Below are 20,149 nucleotides of genomic sequence, written 5' to 3' on the forward strand. Positions count from 1 at the left end.
AATGTTCTCCAAATTTTAGTAGATTATTATTGGCTCGAGTGGCAACCGATTTTATGAGTCCACATTTGATGTAATCTCCATTCGTAGAAACTTTAAATTTAGCTTCGGGAAGCGTACTAGTTGTTCCGATCTACTTGAAAGAGTATCTCTCATCAAGCACCCCTGAAATTCTATACGTTATATTTACAAGTAACCCGCCCGACTTTAGTCTTTCGTTACTTGTTCTTATCTAACATGGACTGAATACGGACTACCGCACAAATTAGACGACAATGTAAACAAGTATATACGGCCGTAAGTTCGGCCAGGACCAATCTTATGTACCCTCCACCATGGATTGCGTAGAAACTTCTACGAAAGACTGTCATCCACAATCGAATTACTATGGTTGTGGTATCTTAAAACTTCTTAACATCGTTTTCTAAATTGTGAGTTAGTCCATACGTGGTAGAGAGCCAGGATTGAAATATGGAGATCGCTTATATGGGGGCTATATACAATTATGAATTTGATATGGACCAATTTTTGTGTTACTGGGATCGATTTGTCTGAGGGCTATATATAACTATAGACCGATATGGACCTAGTTAGTCATGGTTGTTAACGGTCATATACTAGGTTAGGTTAGGTTAGGTTAGGTGGCAGCCCGATGTATCAGGCTCACTTAGACTATTCAGTCCATTGTGATACCACATTGGTGAACTTCTCTCTTATCACTGAGTGCTGCCCGATTCCATGTTAACCTCAATGACAAGGGACCTCCTTTTTATAGCCGAGTCCGAACGGCGTTCCACATTCCAGTGAAACCACTTAGAGAAGCTTTGAAACCCTCAGAAATGTCACCAGCATTACTGAGGTGGGATAATCCACCGCTGAAAAACTTTTTGGTGTTCGGTCGAAGCAGGAATCGAACCCACGACCTTGTGTATTGAAGGCGGGCATGCTACCATTGCACCACGGTGGCTCCCACGGTCATATACTAGCACAATGTACCAACTGACTCGGATAAAATTTGCTCCTCCAGGAGGCTCCAAAACTAAATCTCGGGATCGGTTTATACGGGTGCTATATATGATTATGGACTGATATGGAACACTTTTGGCATGGCTGTTAAATATCTTATACTACCACCATGTTCCAAATTTCAACCAGATCGGATGAATTCTCCAAAAGGTACCGGAGGTCAAATCTGGAAATCGGTTTATATGGGGGCTATATGTAATTATGGACTGATATGAACCAATTCCTGCATGGTTGTTGGATAACATATACTAACATCACATACCAAATTTCAACCGAATCGGATGAATTATATGGGAGCTATATATAATTATGGGCCGATTTCGACCAATTTTTGCATGGGTGTTTGAGGCCATATATTAACACCACGTACCAAATTTCAACTGAATCAGATGAATTTTGGTCTTCCAAGAGGCTGCGTAGGTCAAATCTGGTGATCGGTTTATATGGGGGCTATATATAATATCCGATCCGGCAGAAATTTGCTTCTCTTAGAGGCTCCGCAAGCCAAATCGGGGGATCGGTTTATATGGGGGCTATATATAATTATTGACCGATGTGGACCAATTTTTGCATAGTTGTTAGAGACCATATACTTACACCATGTACCAAATTTCAGCCAGATCCGATGAAATTTGCTTCTCGTAGAGGCTCCGCAAGCCAAATCGGGGGATCGGTTTATATGGGGGCTATATATAATTATAAACCGATGTGGACCAATTTTTGCATGGTTGTTAGAGAACATATGCTGACACCATGTACCAAATTTCAGCCGGATCGGATAAAATTTGTTTCTCTTAGAGGGTCTGCAAGCCAAATTTGGGGGTCCGTTTATATGGGCGCTATACGTAAAAGTTGACCGATATGGCCCATTTGCAATACCATCCGACCTACTTCAATAACAACTACTTGTGCCAAGTTTCAAGTCGATAGCTTGTTTCGTTCGGAAGTTTGCGTGATTTCAACAGACGGACGGACGGACATGCTCAGATCGACTCAGAATTTCACCACGACCCAGAATACTTTATGGGGTCTTACATTTTATGGGGGAAGATACATAACACTCGATATGACCGAACATTTGGCGCTATTTGCTTTTGTTTTGTATATACACCATGAACTATTGTTCAACTGATGCTGATTCAAGATTCCCTTTTCAAACTCTGTTCACATTTCATTTATTATATTCCCATTGCTATATGTTTATTTTTATTCTCTTCTAACACAATATCTTCTTTGTCATATTTTACTTGGCTTAATTAAAAAATGGAAACGAAATGCAACTGGAAACAATGCATGGTTGAAAAAAATCTAGGGCAAAATAAATAAATCGCATTTGCTGTTCTTTTTAACGGGAGGCGTTGGATTGCAAAGTATTCCTCCTAATCCAGCATCATCATGGCTTCCGGAAAAGGCTTGGTCGCAAATAGTCCTGGCCAGTGACTTGGAAGGGTAAGCATTGTTTTTATTTACCAATTCTTTATTCCATAAATGCACAGACAACAAGAACTATACATTACTGTTAAATATTGTGCCGCTTTATTTCGCGAGATCTTAGAATTATTCTATTGCTGTAAAAAAAACTGTATTTTATTAGACTGAATATAAATTTTGAAAAATTATTATTATATTTTATGCACTGAAAATGGATTTTTTGTTTCTGAGGAACAAACAAAGTTTTATTTTAACTACATATTATTACAATATTTATTCGAGCTTATTGGACAGGAAGATTAAGGGAATTGATACTATTAGGTTACTGAAATGAAAATGCCAGATAAGAATCTCGCAAGCCTGATTATACATAAGTTTCAGTTTGGCCACTACACATTTCCATAGTCTTTAGTGAGATCTGGCCGGGTGAGATGATTTAATTTGGGTCTTTCTTTATGAAATTCCTTATGAAGTTTACATACGAGAATTATTCTTCCCCAATTGAAAAAAAAACAAAAAAAAAGTTTTATTTTGACGCTTAAAAAATGTTTTTAAAGCTTTTTTTTAAATACAAAAAGTTTAGAGACAAAAATTACAACGGTTCTCATAGTTTTCGGGTCATGCAAAATTGGCTCAGAGCAATGAAAATAATCATATTAAGCAATCGCTGCATTGATTTAACATTTGTTTTTAGATGTTATTTATTTCCGATTTCCTTTTTAAAACAAGTACATACGGTCATTAATTTGGCGGAATCTTAGCTCTTAAATGCGCACTGTATCTTAAGATACAACCAGAAAAAAAATCCTACGTCATAAAATTTTGACAGAATTCTGCGAGATCAAGTTTGTTGCATTTAAAACATTAAAACGTAGTTTTAAAAAATATCTTTTTTCAGAAAATTTATAGTACTGCTGTGTAATGTGAAACCAAAATTGAAAATTATATTTTGTCAGAAAATTCAAAAACCTAAAAATTGGAAGATAAATGATATTTACCAGAGATAAAAGTAATGTTGGTAAAAAAATCTGTGTAGTGTAAAAGTGTTTCTATTTTTTATTCTCTACTACTTGGTATTGATTCTGAACAAAAAAGGAGGAATTCAAGTAAAGATACAAGGATTTAAGACACAATACTCTTTTAAATTTAAGTTTTGCATACTTGGTACCAAGAACCAAATTTGAATTTGTTTGTTTTTTTCTGTTTTCTTTATAAGCATGTTAACGACAACTTAAATTTCCAAATTCAAACCGGGTTTAACATATTGAAGACTGTAGCGAGATTTCAACAGTCATACACACAGGCGGACATCGTTTGTAATACATCGAAGTATCGATTTCCGACTATATAAAGAATATATATTCTTGATCAGGAAGAAGTTCTGTGATCACGCCACAGTCTTATTTCTGTGTAGTCCCAACCGAATTTGATTCGAAAGCTGTTTTAGGCCTTGTAAGTCAATGTTTCGATATAGATCTCATATAGACCGATCTCCCGATTTGAATTCATGGGGACGGCTACTATCGAATTTCATACGATCTATTGAAATTTGTACAATTTTCGGTCGAGATAATTTATAAACCAGCGTACTTTTTTCTGTGTGGGAGTAATATCTAAATATTAACCCATTTAGCAGTGTTCATTAGCGTATCTAGGCAATTTTCCTACACCGAAAAAAAGGTTTTTTACAATAAAAATAAGTTAAATTTAGCGTTAGTTTAACTACGGAATTTTTCCTGTGTAGGGGGGGGGGGGGGTATAGTCACCTAGCTAAAATGGATTAAAGTTATAAGTTCAATTAAAGTTTTATTTTATAAAAATTAGACTTTAGCTTAACTAAACAAATAGACAATATATAATAAAGCAACTAAACGTAGTTCCACACTTTTGCCAGCAAACAAATTGGGAGTTGTTATAAAATCACAACTTTAAAAGCACTTCCAAGGAAGTTATTTAATTCAATTTTTATAACTCGTATTACGAATTTTTGGAAATTTTTTCGGCCAAACGTTCCCATTTCCCATTATTTACTTGGGAAAATATCACAAAATTTTTTAACTCACACTGAATTCGTATTACACCTTAAGAAATGATGCAAATTCAGTGCAACGTATGTTGAAATAATGGGCATCCTTCCTATGACATGTCCATCTTGAATTCATCGCTTCTGCGCCAATTTTGCACCACTTCTAAACACAAAAAAAAAAAAACAGTTTCACTACTGATTTGGCGATTCTTTTTTGCAGCGTTACTAAGATATTCATTTATGAAATAATAGTTTTAATATCAATTACTATTTTTTTAACTAAATCGACTAAAACTCTGACTAAACAAAATAATAAAGGTTTTCGGTTTATCTTGTCACATTTAACATAATTTTTTGCATTAATAAAAGAATGATGTTGAGTTTTAAGTAGCAAGTTACATATTGTAGCGTCTATCAGCCAGTTTGTTTATTTTCGATGGAGACAGCGTGCCTGGAAAAAATATTTGAAAAACGATCACTTTATTCTATTTGGAAAGTCGAAAATTGTTCACAATATACCTTTCACAATTTTAAGCGTAATATCTATGTTTTCAGAACTTTATTTTCGTTTTTATTTAAATAAAATATAACAAGCTGGTTGCGCTTGGCGTTTCACAAAAAATAAAATGGCTCTTCTAACAGTTGTGATGGCAAAATACTTTCATGTACATTTTGTACTTTTTGATATGCTTCCCCCATCACAGTTCGCGATGGTTGTGGTGACATTTACGAGTCTGTGGTAGCGATGAGGATGAAATGGAGCTTTGAAATACTGGCAGGGTAAATATGTTCTGAGAATTTGATTTTGGAATTTTGACCAAATGGCCTTACGAAAATAAGCGCTATTTGGCCTATTATATCTATCAAAGTGTGAGAAAAAAAAAACAAAATATATCAGCTTTAGTTCTTGTATAAATCTCCATTTACTAGAGACATACAGAAGAAAACTAGTCTCAAAATTTCGTTTATTGTCATAAAATTTCATTTTAGTGCTCACCAATATGGGAAATAACATATTTATTTTTTATTTAGATTAAAGCCTCTACTTTAAAACAACATCAAGAAAAAATGGAAACTAAGTGTGGGCATAGAATGTCCTCCTAAGTGGATATCGGTAGTCAAAGGTTTAACAAACATACCTAATGTTCGGTGTTTGTTCTGTGTTCCAAAGCGATAGCTACACGCAAAGAAAAAAAACGTTTGGAAAACGTGTACCGAAAACGTTTTTCTTTTGTTAGAGTTTTTTGAATTGCTTCGAAAATTTTAAACTTTTATCACCAAAAAAAATCGTTTGTTACAAAATTTTTATTTTTTCAATAAAAAAAGTTATTTTTGAAATAACAACACAGTCCATTTCGTTTATATCAAACACTGTTCTTTTCTGACTTTAAGTCTTTAATAAGACACATTTTACAGTTCAAAATTTAATATAGTACAATGTAATGTTGAACATTTTTTCGGAATCTTCCGAATATATCTGGAATATATGTAAAACATAAAAAAAGCAAAAAAAAAACTTTGGCCGAAGCAGGGATCGAACCCACGACCCTTGGCATGAGAGTCGGACGTAGCTACCACTGCTCCACGGTGCCAAACTAACTGTTTGTTTCTGTTAAATAAACTTTGTTTATTCGGTTCGTGGGCGCCGCAAGCTATGCTATATAAATATAACTTATATGGATATTTATCTATTGATGACCATAACAGGTACATAGCTCAGTGGTTAGTGTGTTGGCTTGCAATGTGCATGGTCCGCGGTTCGATTCTCCGTCCAGGCGAAAGGTAAAAAAAATTTTAAAAATTTATAAAATCGTATAATTTCTTCTACATTGTTGGTATTACAGGAAAAGGTGTTAAGAACTAAAAATCCTCGTGGATATGAGAAAGATGTGAGGGACAATGCAATTAGCAAGAAAATCATGTTTTTTTTTGAGCTAGTCTTTATGAAATTGTTTTTACATCCTGGAAAAGAATAAACGTTTATCACAAAAAGTATATAATTTTCTTCCAAATACACTTCCTTACAGCGAAAAGCGAATGAGAAACGAATTTTGTTTGTCTAAAATTTCGTTTGGGAGGAAAGAATTATTTTTTTGCGTGTAGGAGACGTTTATAGTGCCCACTGTTTAAAAGCAGTAATTGCAACATGCACATAAACATTTTTTACTGATTGTGATTGATCCAATTAACTTTTTAATTAAAATTCAATCCCGAAAATGATAATTGGGCATAAACAAGTATATACAGCACTAAGTTCGGCCGGGCCGAATCTTAAATACCCACCACCATGAACCAAATATTAGGGTTTCCTTTGAAATTTCAGGAGGTCTAGAGGACTTTAGGACACTTCCCGAAGATAAATTTAAAGATTTCACCTATGAGGACTATATCAGATTCTGAATTTATAAGAACCATTTTTGTTTGAGTTTTAGAGGAATCATTAACATCTCTTGTAAGTCTGCAAGAAAATTATAAAATAACGTTTTGATTTGAAATCTTAAATCTGTACAAATTTTGCATTGAGTTTCAAGCAATTTTCATGATCAGTGCGCCTTCTACACCCTCAAGAAGTGAAGTCGGTCTATATGGAGGCATTACCAAATGGACCGATAAAAACTTAATCCGATACACGTTTTTGTGAGCTTAAAATACCAGAATATTTACTATTTTAGGCAAATCAGATAAAAACTACGGTTTCTAGAAACCCAAGGAGTTAAATCGGGAGATCGTTCTTATGGGGGCTATACTAAAATATGGACCGATACTCACCGTTTTCGGCACACCTCTTTATGACCCGAAAATACCTCTAGATTTCCAATTTCAGGCAAATAAGATAAAAACTTCGGATTCCAGAAGCCCAAGAAGTAAAATCGGGAGATCGGTCTACATGGGGGCTATACCAAAATATGGACCGATACTCTCCATTTTCGGCACACCTCTTTATGGTCCTAAAATACCTCTAGATTTCCAATTTCAGGTAAATTGAATAAAAACTGCGGTTTCTATAAGCCCAAGAAGTAAAATCGGGAGATCGGTCTATATGGGGACCATACCAAAACATGGACCGATACTCACAATTTTTGGCACACGTATTTGTGGTCCTACAATACCTCTAGATTTCCAATTTCAGGTAAATTGAATAAAAACTGCGGTTTCTATAAGCCCAAGAAGCAAAATCGGGAGATCGGTCTATATGGGGTCTATACCAAAATATGGACCGATACTCACAATTTTTGGCACACGTATTTGTGGTCCTGCACTACCTCTAGATTTCCAATTTCAGGTAAATTGAATAAAAACTGCGTTTTCTATAAACCCAAGAAGTAAAATCGGGAGATCGGTCTATATGGGGGCTATACCAAAACATGGACCGATACTCACCATTTTGGCACACCTCTTAATACTTCTAGATTTCCAATTTCAGGTAAATTGAATAAAAACTACGATTTCTTTAAGCCCAAGATCCCAAGTCGGGAGGTCGGTTTATATGGGGACTATATCAAAACCTGGACCGATATAGCCCATCTTCGAACTTGACCTGCCTGCAGGCAAAAGACGAGTTTGTGCAAAATTTCAGCACGGTTGCTTCATTATTGAAGACTGTAGCGTGATTACAACAGACAGACAGACAGACAGACAGACGGACATCGTTATATCGTCTTAGAATTTCTCTCTGATCAAGAATATATATACTTTATATAGTCGGAAATCGATATTCCGATGTGTTACAAACGGAATGACAAACTTATTATACCCCCGTCACCATTCTATGGTGGTGGGTATAAAAATACTTGATTAAAAAATTTATTTCATTAGCAAATTTCCTCGTCATAAATCAATGCAGTCTTTATATATTACATACGTATATAATCCAGTTTGACAAAATTTTCTATAGAAATAAAATTTTGACAAAATTTTTTATAGAAATAAAATTTTTACAAAATTACAATACAAATAAAATTTTGACAAAATTTTCGATAGAAATAAAATTTTGACAAAATTTTCTATAGAAATAAAGTTTTGACAAAATTTTCTATAGAAATGAAATTTTAACAAAATTTTCTTTAGAAATAACAGTTGGGAGCCACTGTGGTGCAATGGTTAGCATGCCCGCCTTGCATACACAAGGGCGTGGGTTCGATTCCTGCTTCGACCGAACACCAAAAAAAGTTTTTCAGCGGTGGATTATCCCACCTCAGTATTGCTGGTGACATTTCGGAGGGTTTCAAAGCTTCTCTAATTGGTTTCACTGCAATGTGGAACGCCGTTCGAACTCGGCTATAAAAAGTGGTCCCTTGTCATTGAGCTTAACATGGAATCGGGCAGCACTCAGTGATAAGAGAGAAGTCCACCAATGTGGTATCACAATGGACTGAATACTCTAAGTGAGCATCGGGCTGCCACCTAACCTAACCTTTATATATTGCAGATAACCGCAGGATATTTCAGTCGGTCACGGCTTGCAGTGAACACGAACGAAATGTAAAATATGCATTTGATCAAATAAAATTCTGCTATAGTTTTGTCCATGACATCTACGACAATTCGTTTAAAGTCTTCTCTTTAACTACGAAGCTATTTAACAAATTGCATGGACTTTATTTTCAGCATTTTGTATGACTTCTCCATAAAAATGAAATGCAAACTGAATATGTACTTAATAAATAATTGAATGAAAAAAACTAGTGTATACGGCCGTAAGTTCGGCCAGGCCAAATCTTATGTACCCTCTGCCATGGATTGCGTAGAAATAATGTTTTTAAAAATTAACTAACATTTTCTTTGCTATGGGTTCACTGTTTTCTCAGTGTGGAGTTAATGTGGAACATTATACGAATCTTTTACCTCCCAGCAAAAAAAAAGCATTCCCCAAAAAGTAATGAAAATTTTCTTTTAAGATGGTGCAAAATTGGCGCAGAAGCGATGAATTCAACAGGGGCTTGTCTTAGGTCGGATGTCCACCATTTCAACAGCCGTTGCACTGAATTTGACTCACCTCTTAAGGTGTGATCCGACCCCTTCTTTAAGTTAAAATGAACTAATTTTGAAGAAAATTGAACTTCGTGTAGCGACAAAGACATTTTTATTTGTTTGAGCGATGTGATTTTCAGAATACAAAAATTTAACTGAATAAAAAAATTTAACTGAATATAGAATGATTCTATTGATTTTTTTCGCCCATGTTTATTGAATCATTGTTTATTGCTACACTATTTCCAATTTCTATGTAAAGTAAAAAGTAATTTTTGTAGCTTCGACCATTTTTGTTTGAGTTTTAGAGGAATCATTAACATCTCTTGTAAGTGTGCAAGAAAATTATAAAATAACGTCTTGATTTGAAATCTTAAATCTGTAGAAGTAAAATCTGGAAATTTTACATTGAGTTTCAAGCAATTTTCATGATCAGTGCGCCTTCTACACCCTCAAGAAGTGAAGTCGGTCTATATGGAGGCATAACCAAATGGGCCGATAAAAACTTAATCCGATACACGTTTTTGGGAGCCTAAAATACCAGAATATTTACAATTTTAGGTAAATCAGATAAAAAACTACGGTTTCTAGAAACCCAAGGAGTTAAATCGGGAGATCGTTCTTATGGGGGCTATACTAAAATATGGACCGATACTCACCGTTTTCGGCACACCTCTTTATGACCCAAAAATACCTCTAGATTTCCAATTTCAGGCAAATAGGTTAAAAACTTCGGATTCTAGAAGCCCAAGAAGTAAAATCGGGAAATCGGTCTACATGGGGGCTATACCAAAATATGGACCGATACTCACCATTTTCGGCACACCTCTTTATGGTCCTAAAATACCTCTAGATTTCCAATTTCAGACAAATTGGATAAAAACTACGGTTTCTATAAGCCCAAGACCCCAAATCGGGAGGTCGTTTTATATGGGGACCATACCAAAACATGGACCGATACTCACAATTTTTGGCACACGTATTTGTGGTCCTACAATACCTCTAGATTTCCAATTTCAGGTAAATTGAATAAAAACTGCGGTTTCTATAAGCCCAAGAAATAAAATCGGGAGATCGGTCTATATGGGGGCTACACCAAAATATGGACCGATACTCACAATTTTTGGCACACGTATTTGTGGTCCTGCACTACCTCTAGATTTCCAATTTCAGGTAAATTGAATAAAAACTACGATTTCTATAAGCCCAAGACCCCAAATCGGGAGGTCGGTTTATATGGGGACTATATCAAAACCTGGACCGATATAGCTCATCTTCGAACTTGACCTGCCTGCAGACAAAAGACGAGTTTGTGCAAAATTTCAGCACGATTGCTTCATTATTGAAGACTGTAGCGCGATTACAACAGACAGACAGACAGACGGACATCGTTATATCGTCTTAGAATTTCTCCCTGATCAAGAATATATATACATTATATAGTCGGAAATCGATATTTCGATGTGTTACAAACGGAATGACAAACTTATAATACCCCCGTCACCATTTTATGGTGGTGGGTATAAAAATATGGGAAACATTTAAATCTGAAGCAATTTTAAGGAAACTTCGCAAAAGTTTATTTATGATTTATCGCTCGATATATTAGAAGTTTAGGAAAATTAGAGTCATCTTTACAACTTTTCGAGTAAGCAGTGGCGATTTTACAAGGAAAATGTTGGTATTTGGTCCATTTTGTAGGCACATTTGGCACACATGACTATATTACTAATTGTACTCCTAGTGCAAAATTTCAACCAAATTGGGCCAAAACTCTGGCTTCTGGGGCCATATAAGTCCATATCAGGCGAAAAATATATATGGAAGCTATGTCTAAATCTGAACCGATTTCAATCAAATTTGGCACACATGACTATACTACCAATTGTACTCCTTGTGCAAAATTTCAAGCTAATCGGGATAAAACTCTGGCTTCTGGGTCCATATAAGTGCATATCGGGCGAAAGATATATATGGGAGCTATATCTAAATCTGAATCGATTTCAACCAAATTTGTCACGCATAGCTACCATGCTAAATCTACTCCCTGTGCAAAATTTCAACCAAATTGTGCCAAAACTCTGGCTTTTAGAACCATATTAATCCATATCGGATGAAAGATATATATCAATAAAATTTTCATCAATAAAATTTTGTGCACTTGACTATACTACTAATTGTACTCCTAGTGCAAAATTTCAACCAAATTCGGCCAAAAATCTGGCTTCTGGGACCATATGTGTCCATATCGGGCGAAAGATATATAAGGGAGCTATATATACATCTCAACCGATTTCTATCACACTTGACTATACGACTAAGTGTTATGTTTGTACAAAATTTCAAGCAAATCGGTATAAAACTCTGGCTGCTGGGTCCATATTAGTGCATATCCGGCGAAAGATATATATGGGAGCTATATCTAAATTTGAACAGATTTCTTCCAAAATCAATAGGGTTCTATTCTGATCCAAATTAGGAACATGTGCCAAATTTGAAGGCGATTGGACTTAAATTGCGACCTAGACTTTGATCACAAAAATGTGTTCACAGACAGACGGACGGACGGACGGACAGACGGACATGGTTGTATCGACTCAGGGACCCACCCTGGGAATTATTGGCAAAGACACCATGTGTCTATCTCGTCTCCTTCTGGGTGTTACAAATATATGCACTAACTTATAATACCCTGTTCCACAGTGTGGCGCAGGGTATAAAAATAATAATAATAATCTTTTCTGGTTAATTACATTTTCCCTCATATCTTTCTCACTTCCACGAGATTTTTTAGTTCTTAGTACCTTTTTCCGCAATACAAACAATGTAGAAGAAATTATTCAATTTTATAAATTTTTTAAATTTTACCTTTCGCCTGGACGGAGAATCGAACAGTGGACGATGCAATTTGTAAGCCAACGCACTATCCGCTGGGCTACGTAATTGTTATTGTCATCAACAGTTATATTTATATAGCATCGTTTTCGGCGCCCACGAGCCGATTAAACACGTTTTATTTAACAGGAACATACATTTAGTTGGGCACCGTGGAGCAATTAGTTAGTTAGTACATCCTTCAGTTTCGAAGGCCTTTTTTCTAGATGAACTATGTCATATTATTAAACGCAATTAATTTGTGTTTTTTCTTAACAGATTGACAGACTTCTTTAAGAGCTTCCAAGCTAACATCGATGCGTGGAAAGAATACTACGATTTATCATCTCCAGAAGAAGCAAAATATCCATCACCCTACGAAAATATTGATGAAATGCTAAGCTTAATTATATTGAAATGCTTGAGACCGGATAAAGTGGTACCAGCAGTCAGGGTAAGTAATTATTTTGAAGAACAAAGACATATGCCTGATACAGCTGATGATTATTGCAGCTTATAAATAAATTTACTATATGTTAGAGTAGTGCGATCTTGCGAATGGCTACTGTCTCGTATTGCCAGATTCATCATTATCGAGAGCTGTTGTACGTCCACGTTGAAAGTCCTTACGATGACGAAAGTCATCGAAGAAGAAAAGTTGCGCCAAAAACAAGAATCGAACGAGCGACCCATATATGTTAGCTCAATCTATTTTGTCCATCGCGACAGAATGGGGTTATACTTATTTTTTAATTTTGTAATGCAACAATTGTTTGTCTGTCCAGGTATTCAATACTGTCTCTAGAACATTTCCTGGATATATTCGGCAATTATTTTGACCCCACGGGCGATGAATACACACGCGGAGAAGGAATATGATCACCCAACCATGTTCTAAGAGCAAAATGTTACTTTTTCAAGGAAAACATGTAGCATGTTTGTCGAAATCATGTTTTTTTTTTCTCGGAAATTATGTATCTGATTTCGGAAAGCATGTTATGTTTGACGAGAAAAGAATATTTTTGCGACAAACATGCTACATGGTCGCTGTGAAAAAGTAACGTAGTGCTCTTGAAACATGTTTGAGGTGATCATATTCCTTCTCTGGGTGCAAGTAGGGAGCGAACATCGGCCGTCACGGCGGCCGACCATTATCATCGGGGGCGCTTCAGTTCAAGCTCATTGTTCATGTGTTGCAGAAATAAGTTTTTGACCATTGTGGCCACCATACCATGCCCGCCTTGAATACACAGGGTCGTGGGCTCAAACCCAGGTTCGTCCAAACACCAAAAAGTTTTTCAGCGGTGGAAGCGGTGTTTCAAAGATTCTCTAAGTGGTTTCACTGCAATGCGAAGTGCCGTTCGGACTCGGCTCATTTAGCTTAACATAGAATTGGGCAGCAATCAGTGATAAGAGATAAGTTCACCATTGTGAGTCTGAAATGTCGGGCTGCCACTATACCTAACCTACCATTGTAGCATGGATTTCTGAAATTCGGATGGAATTTTCGGATCATTTATGGAGTTGTTACCGTTTTTTTTTTCGTCCACGCTTTGGACGCAATGCTAGATTGCAGATCGCCACATTTCGATACGAGATGCATGAATTGACCCTTATTTCTGCAGGAATGTCAAACTCGAAGATGGGTTATATCGGGCTCTCCCAATTTTAACAACTCATTATGGAAATCTCAAAAAATAAAATTTAGTTAAATTTTCATACGAGGTACTAGTAAAACAATAAGCTTTATATATTTTCTGTGTACTCCTGGAGTAAAACTAGTATCTCTCTTAATTTAACCCTTTGCTCGCAATAGTCTATCTTTCATATTAATATTGAAATAAAATTCTCTCTGGCTTTTTCGTATAGAAACGAAATTATTTTAATTTGTGCATCAATTCTTTCATTTCTCTGTGCAGGCTTTCATCACGAAGAACATGGGCAGTTCGTTTGTTGAACCACCTCCTTTTGATTTAAATGAATCATTTGCTGATAGCTCGCCGAGAATACCTTTGGTTTTTCTACTTTCCCCAGGCTCTGATCCAATGGCAAGCCTTTTTATGTACGCCAAGCAAAGGAACATGTACGACAAGTAAGTCAATTATATTGTGTTATTCAGTAAAAAATGTACAGAGCAAAAAAGGGTATTATATAATGAGTTGATGTATTTTCATGAATCATTTATTGCAAGAGTCATACACGAAATGTCGCTCTAATCTATCTCTTTACTAGACATATCAAGCCCGCTTTGCTGTGCCTTCTTTTTTAAATGTGGGAGACTCTTTGCTAAAAAAATATCGCATATTTTAATTTTCAGGGAAGGTTGGCGGTGGCATCTAGAGAAATATCCGCTACTTTCTTTTTCGATGTCCGGTCGAGGAGGGGGACCTCCCTTTTGCAAGACTTTTCTTTTAATGTATGGTTAAAAAACTAAACTTCTAAACTTGTTTTTAAATTTTTAGAGAAGATTCGGGGTGCCCTCTAGTAAAAATCCTTAACTTTCATTTTCAATATTTGATCTCGAAAGGAAGTAGTGAAGTAGTGAAGTAGTGAATGTGCTATGCCATTTTTCGATATCTGGGGGAGGAAATTTAAAATTTTCTACTTTCTTCGAAATTTGCAAGGATGGGAACTACTAACATAATTTGTATACCTTGCATCACACTGTGGTACATGGTGTCGTTAGCAATACGGCTCAGGGCCGGCTCCTGAGTCGATTTAGCCATGTCCGTCTGTCTGATTCAATCACGAAATTAATTCATCCAATTAATTCTTTAATTGAAATGAAATCACAAAAATGATAGTATCAATCACAGGTTTAATTGGGCATACAAAAATATTTGATTAAACAATTAATTGATTTGATTTGAAAATTTCTATTAATTTTTTATTTGATTTAATTGAGATGATTTTGTTTAATTGCAGAAATCTATTAATTTTTTAATTGATTAAATCAAAAATTTAGTTGATGTCGATTGGAAAACTCAGATTCAATTAATCATTTAGTTAAACTTTTTTATACCCTCCACCATAGGATGGGGGGTATATTAACTTTGTCATTCCGTTTGTAACACATCGAAATATTGCTCTAAGACCCCATAAAGTATATATATTCTGGGTCGTGGTGAATTTCTGAGTCGATCTGAGCATGTCCGTCCGTCCGTTCGTCCGTCCGTCCGTCTGTTGAAATCACGCTAACTTCCGAACGAAACAAGCTATCGACTTGAAACTTGGCACAAGTAGTTGTTATTGATGTAGGTCGGATGGTATTGCAAATGGGCCATATCGGTCCACTTTTACGTATAGCCCCCATATAAACCGATCCCCAAATTTGGCTTTCGGAGCCTCTAAGAGAAGCAAATTTCATCCGATCCGGCTGAAATTTGGAACATTATGTTAGTGTATGGTCTTTAACAAGCATGCAAAAATTGGTCCACATCGGTCCATAATTATATATAGCCCCCATATAGACCGATCCCCAGATTTGGCTTGCGGAACCCCTAAGAGAAGAAAATTTCATCCGATCCGGCTGAAATTTGGTACATAATGTTAGTATATGATCTTTAACAACCATGCAAAAATTGGTCCACATCGGTCCATAATTATATATAGCCCCCATATAGACCGATCCCCAGATTTCGTTTGCGGAGCCTCTAAGAGAAGCAAATTTCATCCGATCCGGCTGAAATTTGGTACATGGTGGTAGTATATTGCCTCAAATACCCATGCAACAATTGGTCGAAATCGGTCCATAATTATATATAGCCCCCTTATAAACCGATCCCCAGATTTGACCTTCGGAGCCCCTTGGAAGAGCAAAACTCATCCAATTCGGTTGAAATTTGGTACGTGATGTTAGTATATGGTATCCAACAACCATACATGAATTGGTTCATATCAGTCCATAATTATATATAGCTCCAATATAGACCGATCCCCAGATTTGACCTCCGGTGCCTTTTGGAGAAGCAAAATTCATCCGATCTGACTAAAATTTGGTACGCGGTTTTACTATATGATATTTAACAACCATGCCAAAAGTGGTCCATATCAGTTCATAATCATATATAGCCGCCATATAAACCGATCCCTAGATTTGGTTTTGGAACCTCTTGGATGAGCAAATTTCATCTGAGTTAGTTGAAATTTGGTACATTGTGCTAGTATATGGCCGTTAACAACCATGCCTAACTAGGTCCATATCGGTCTATAGTTATATATAGCCCTCAGATAAATCGATCCCAAATCACACAAAAATTGGTCCATATCAAGTTCATAATTGTATATAGCCCCCATATAAGCGTCACCCATATTTCAATTCTGGCTCTGTACGTACCGTGCAAAAGTCCATAGCGATTCGTAATTATTTGTAGACTTACATACATTTTTGTCTAATATATACCACGTGTGGACTAACTCACAATTTAGAAAACGATTTAGGATACCACAACCCAAGTAATTCGATTGTGTATAACAGTCTTTCGTAGAAGTTTCTACGCAATCCGTAGTGGAGGGTACATAAGATTCGGCCTGGCCGAACTTACGGCCGTTTATACTTGTTAAATCATTAAATATTCAATTGAGGTTGGCAGTCGATTACATGTTTATACCCTCCACCATAGGATGGGGGTATATTAACTTTGTCATTCCGTTTGTAACACATCGAAATATTGCTCTAAGACCCCATAAAGTATATATATATTCTGGGTCGTGGTGAAATTCTGAGTCGATCTGAGCATGTCCGTCCGTCCGTTCGTCCGTCTGTTGAAATCACGCTAACTTCCGAACGAAACAAGCTATCGACTTGAAACTTGGCACAAGTAGTTGTTATTGACGTAGGTCGGATGGTATTGCAAATGGGCCATATCGGTCCACTTTTACGTATAGCCCCCATATAAACGGACCCCCAAATTTGGCTTGCGATTGCTCTAAGAGAAGCAAATTTCATCCGCTCCGGCTGAAATTTGGTACATGGTGTAAGTATATGGTCTCTAACAACCATGCAAAAATTGGTCCACTTTTACGTATAGCCCCCATATACGTGGTGGTAGTATATGATATTTAACAGCCATGCCAAAAGTGGTCCATATCAGTCCATAATCATATATAGCCCCCATATAAATCGATCCCGAGATTTGGTTTTGAAGCCTCTTGGAGGAGCAAATTTCATCCGAGTCAGTTGAAATTTGGTACATTGTGCTAGTATATGGCCGTTAACAACCATGCCTAACTAGGTCCATATCGGTCTATAGTGATATATAGCCCTCAGATAAATCGATCCCCAATCACACAAAAATTGGTCCATATCAAGTTCATAATTGTATATAGCTCCCATATAAGCGACCCCATATTTCAATTCTGGCTCTCTACCACGTATGGGCTAACTTCCAATTTAGAAAACGATGTTAAGAGTTTTAAGATACCACAACCCAAGTTATTCGATTGTGGATGACAGTTGTTCGTAGAAATTTCTACGCAATCCATGGTGGAGGGTACATAAGATTCGGCCTGGCCCAACTTACGGCCGTATATACTTGTTTTTTTCTTTTAATACATAACTATTTTCAATCACTTTCTTAATTGACTTTGTGTTTTCATTTTGATTAAAAAATTGATTGTATCAATTAATTTTTTAATTAAAAATTTAAACATTTTCAATCATTGACCTAATAAACTCAATGTTTCTAGTTTTATTAGAAAGTTAATTGTATCAATTAAAGTTTTACTTGAAAATGTTTTCGGCTTCAATTAACTTTTTAATTGGAAATATTTTTGGGATATTTTTTCTGTGTAGGTCGCATAAAAATAAATGATGCAATAGAACATTACTGGTAATGACCTGGTATTGACAAAGTCTCCAAAAAACCCACATCACACAAACCGTAAAACATAGAGAAGGAATCATGAAAAAAGGAGACTACCTTGACATTGTGCAAACAAATTTGCTTGAATTTGTGGAGGCCAACCTTGAGGATCAAGTTGTTTTTCAAAAAGACGGCAAACCCAAGCATAGTTACAAAATTGTAAGGAAATGTTTATCGGAGCACAATTCTAATATGCTCAAAAGGCTACCACAAATCCCCGATTTCAATCCAATTGAGAATTTATGGTCTATGGTTAAATGGTGCTTGAGATTACATCAAAGAGCACAAAAAATAGCGATGAAATCTAGAGCCAAGTTCAGCAAATTAGTGGAATATTCCAAAAGACAGTCAAAACCATAAGATTCATATGGCCACCGTAGGTCAAAATTTTCGATTTACTTGAAATTTTCTCGGCCACGCCCGATATAGTCAGCCCCGAACTGAAGAAAAGCATACCCGGTTCCAAAGATTTCGTCTTTAAAAAATTTTGTATTGATTCCGAGCCAAAGAAGCGGTGAATACACTTAAGGATACCCTTAAAACCCAATTCTCTTTTAAATTAATTTTTCGATTTTTCGGCTTTTTTTCTTCATATGCTATCAAAATCCTTTCAAAACGAGCTAACGACAACTTTATTTGCCAAATTAAGACTCGACTTCCTGTAGAAATTATACTATGTTTTATGTAAAAAACGTCTTTGAAATAAAGTGTTGAAAAACATGTCCTATATTTGAACGATTTTTCGCTTTGTAGTCAAGATGTAAAAATACAACGAATTTAAAGACAATTTCATTAATTTTAAAGAATTTTTCTCAGTTATTAAAATCAAGTTGACCGTAGCACAAACATTTTTTCTTTCATGTTATGATACCCATTTTTAAGTCAAATCACTTAATTATAAGGACAATACGACTTCATTGAAAAGTTTATCGACTTTTGGACAAGGAAAAAAACTTTATATTAGAGAAATGCGTCTTCTATGCTAAGCAAAATTTGCATTCGTATTTTAAAGACATGAAATCTTTGACCTCACGACAATATTTTTTTCAGTGCGCCTGACTAGACTTTTCTTACTTGTTTTTTTTTTCAGAAAGATTATCTTATTTTCTTATCCTTCGACTTAGTTAACCCAAAATGTTCCTTAATATGCGATATGTTTTAGTCTCGCAGTTTTAAGCGAAGCGGTTTGGATGCGATTCGATGATTTTTTTGTAATTTTAAAATAAAGCTACACTGTCTTCATACGAGTACTAATGATTTTGGTATTGATTCCGAGCCAAAGAAGCGGAGAATTGGAGAAAGGATACATTTAAGGCACAATGTTCTTTTAAATTTGATTTTTGCGTACTTGATTCTAAAAAAACAAGTTTTAATTTATTACATTTTTCTCTATTTATCCTCATGTCCTATAAAAGTCCATTAAGACAGTGTTAACGGCAACGTAAATTTCCAAATTCAGACTCGACTACAAGTAGAAATTATGATATGTTTCAAGTTTCAAAGTCACAATTAAAATAAAGTATTGAAAGCATCTTCTATTTTTGAACGCTGTTTTGCTTTGTATACTGAAAAAACAGTGAACCCACCAGGAAGAAATGTTTCGGTTAATTTTAGAAAATTTTGAATATTTGTAGAAAATTTTAACTAAACAGTATTACAAACGTTGGCATCACGCCGATGTCATAAAAATAAGTAAATATTTTTCGACAAATTCAAGAAAATTTATTAGACATAACTAAGTTTTTTCACTTGTTAAAAAAAATTTTGTAGTTTGAAGGAAAAACTTGGAGTTCAAAATTGCAAGAATGTCTTTAGTGATATACGAAGTTCATGATGGACGCATTTTTGGTAAAATTTACAAATTTAAAGAAATTCTGAACTATTTTGTGGAAGGTACGAATTTAGTTAATCATTATGCTTCATTTGAGTTTAGTTTTTTCCTCGGTTTTAGTTAATTTAA

At 35.6% G+C, this 20,149-nt stretch overlaps 1 protein-coding gene across 1 annotated transcript in view; it reads left to right on the top strand.

Annotated features, from left to right (window-relative positions):
• The window catches only part of Dnah3 (dynein heavy chain 3, axonemal), a 671,994-nt gene that overhangs the window by 576,810 nt on the left and 75,035 nt on the right, over positions 1-20,149 (top strand). The window contains exons 54-56 of the mRNA XM_075308183.1: positions 2,336-2,472; positions 12,605-12,779; positions 14,245-14,417. Coding sequence (XP_075164298.1) covers positions 2,336-2,472; positions 12,605-12,779; positions 14,245-14,417 — 485 coding nt within the window. The remainder of the gene's footprint in view (positions 1-2,335; positions 2,473-12,604; positions 12,780-14,244; positions 14,418-20,149) is intronic.

This window comes from Haematobia irritans, chromosome 4, assembly GCF_050003625.1.
Source record: "Haematobia irritans isolate KBUSLIRL chromosome 4, ASM5000362v1, whole genome shotgun sequence".
NCBI lineage: Eukaryota > Metazoa > Arthropoda > Insecta > Diptera > Muscidae > Haematobia > Haematobia irritans.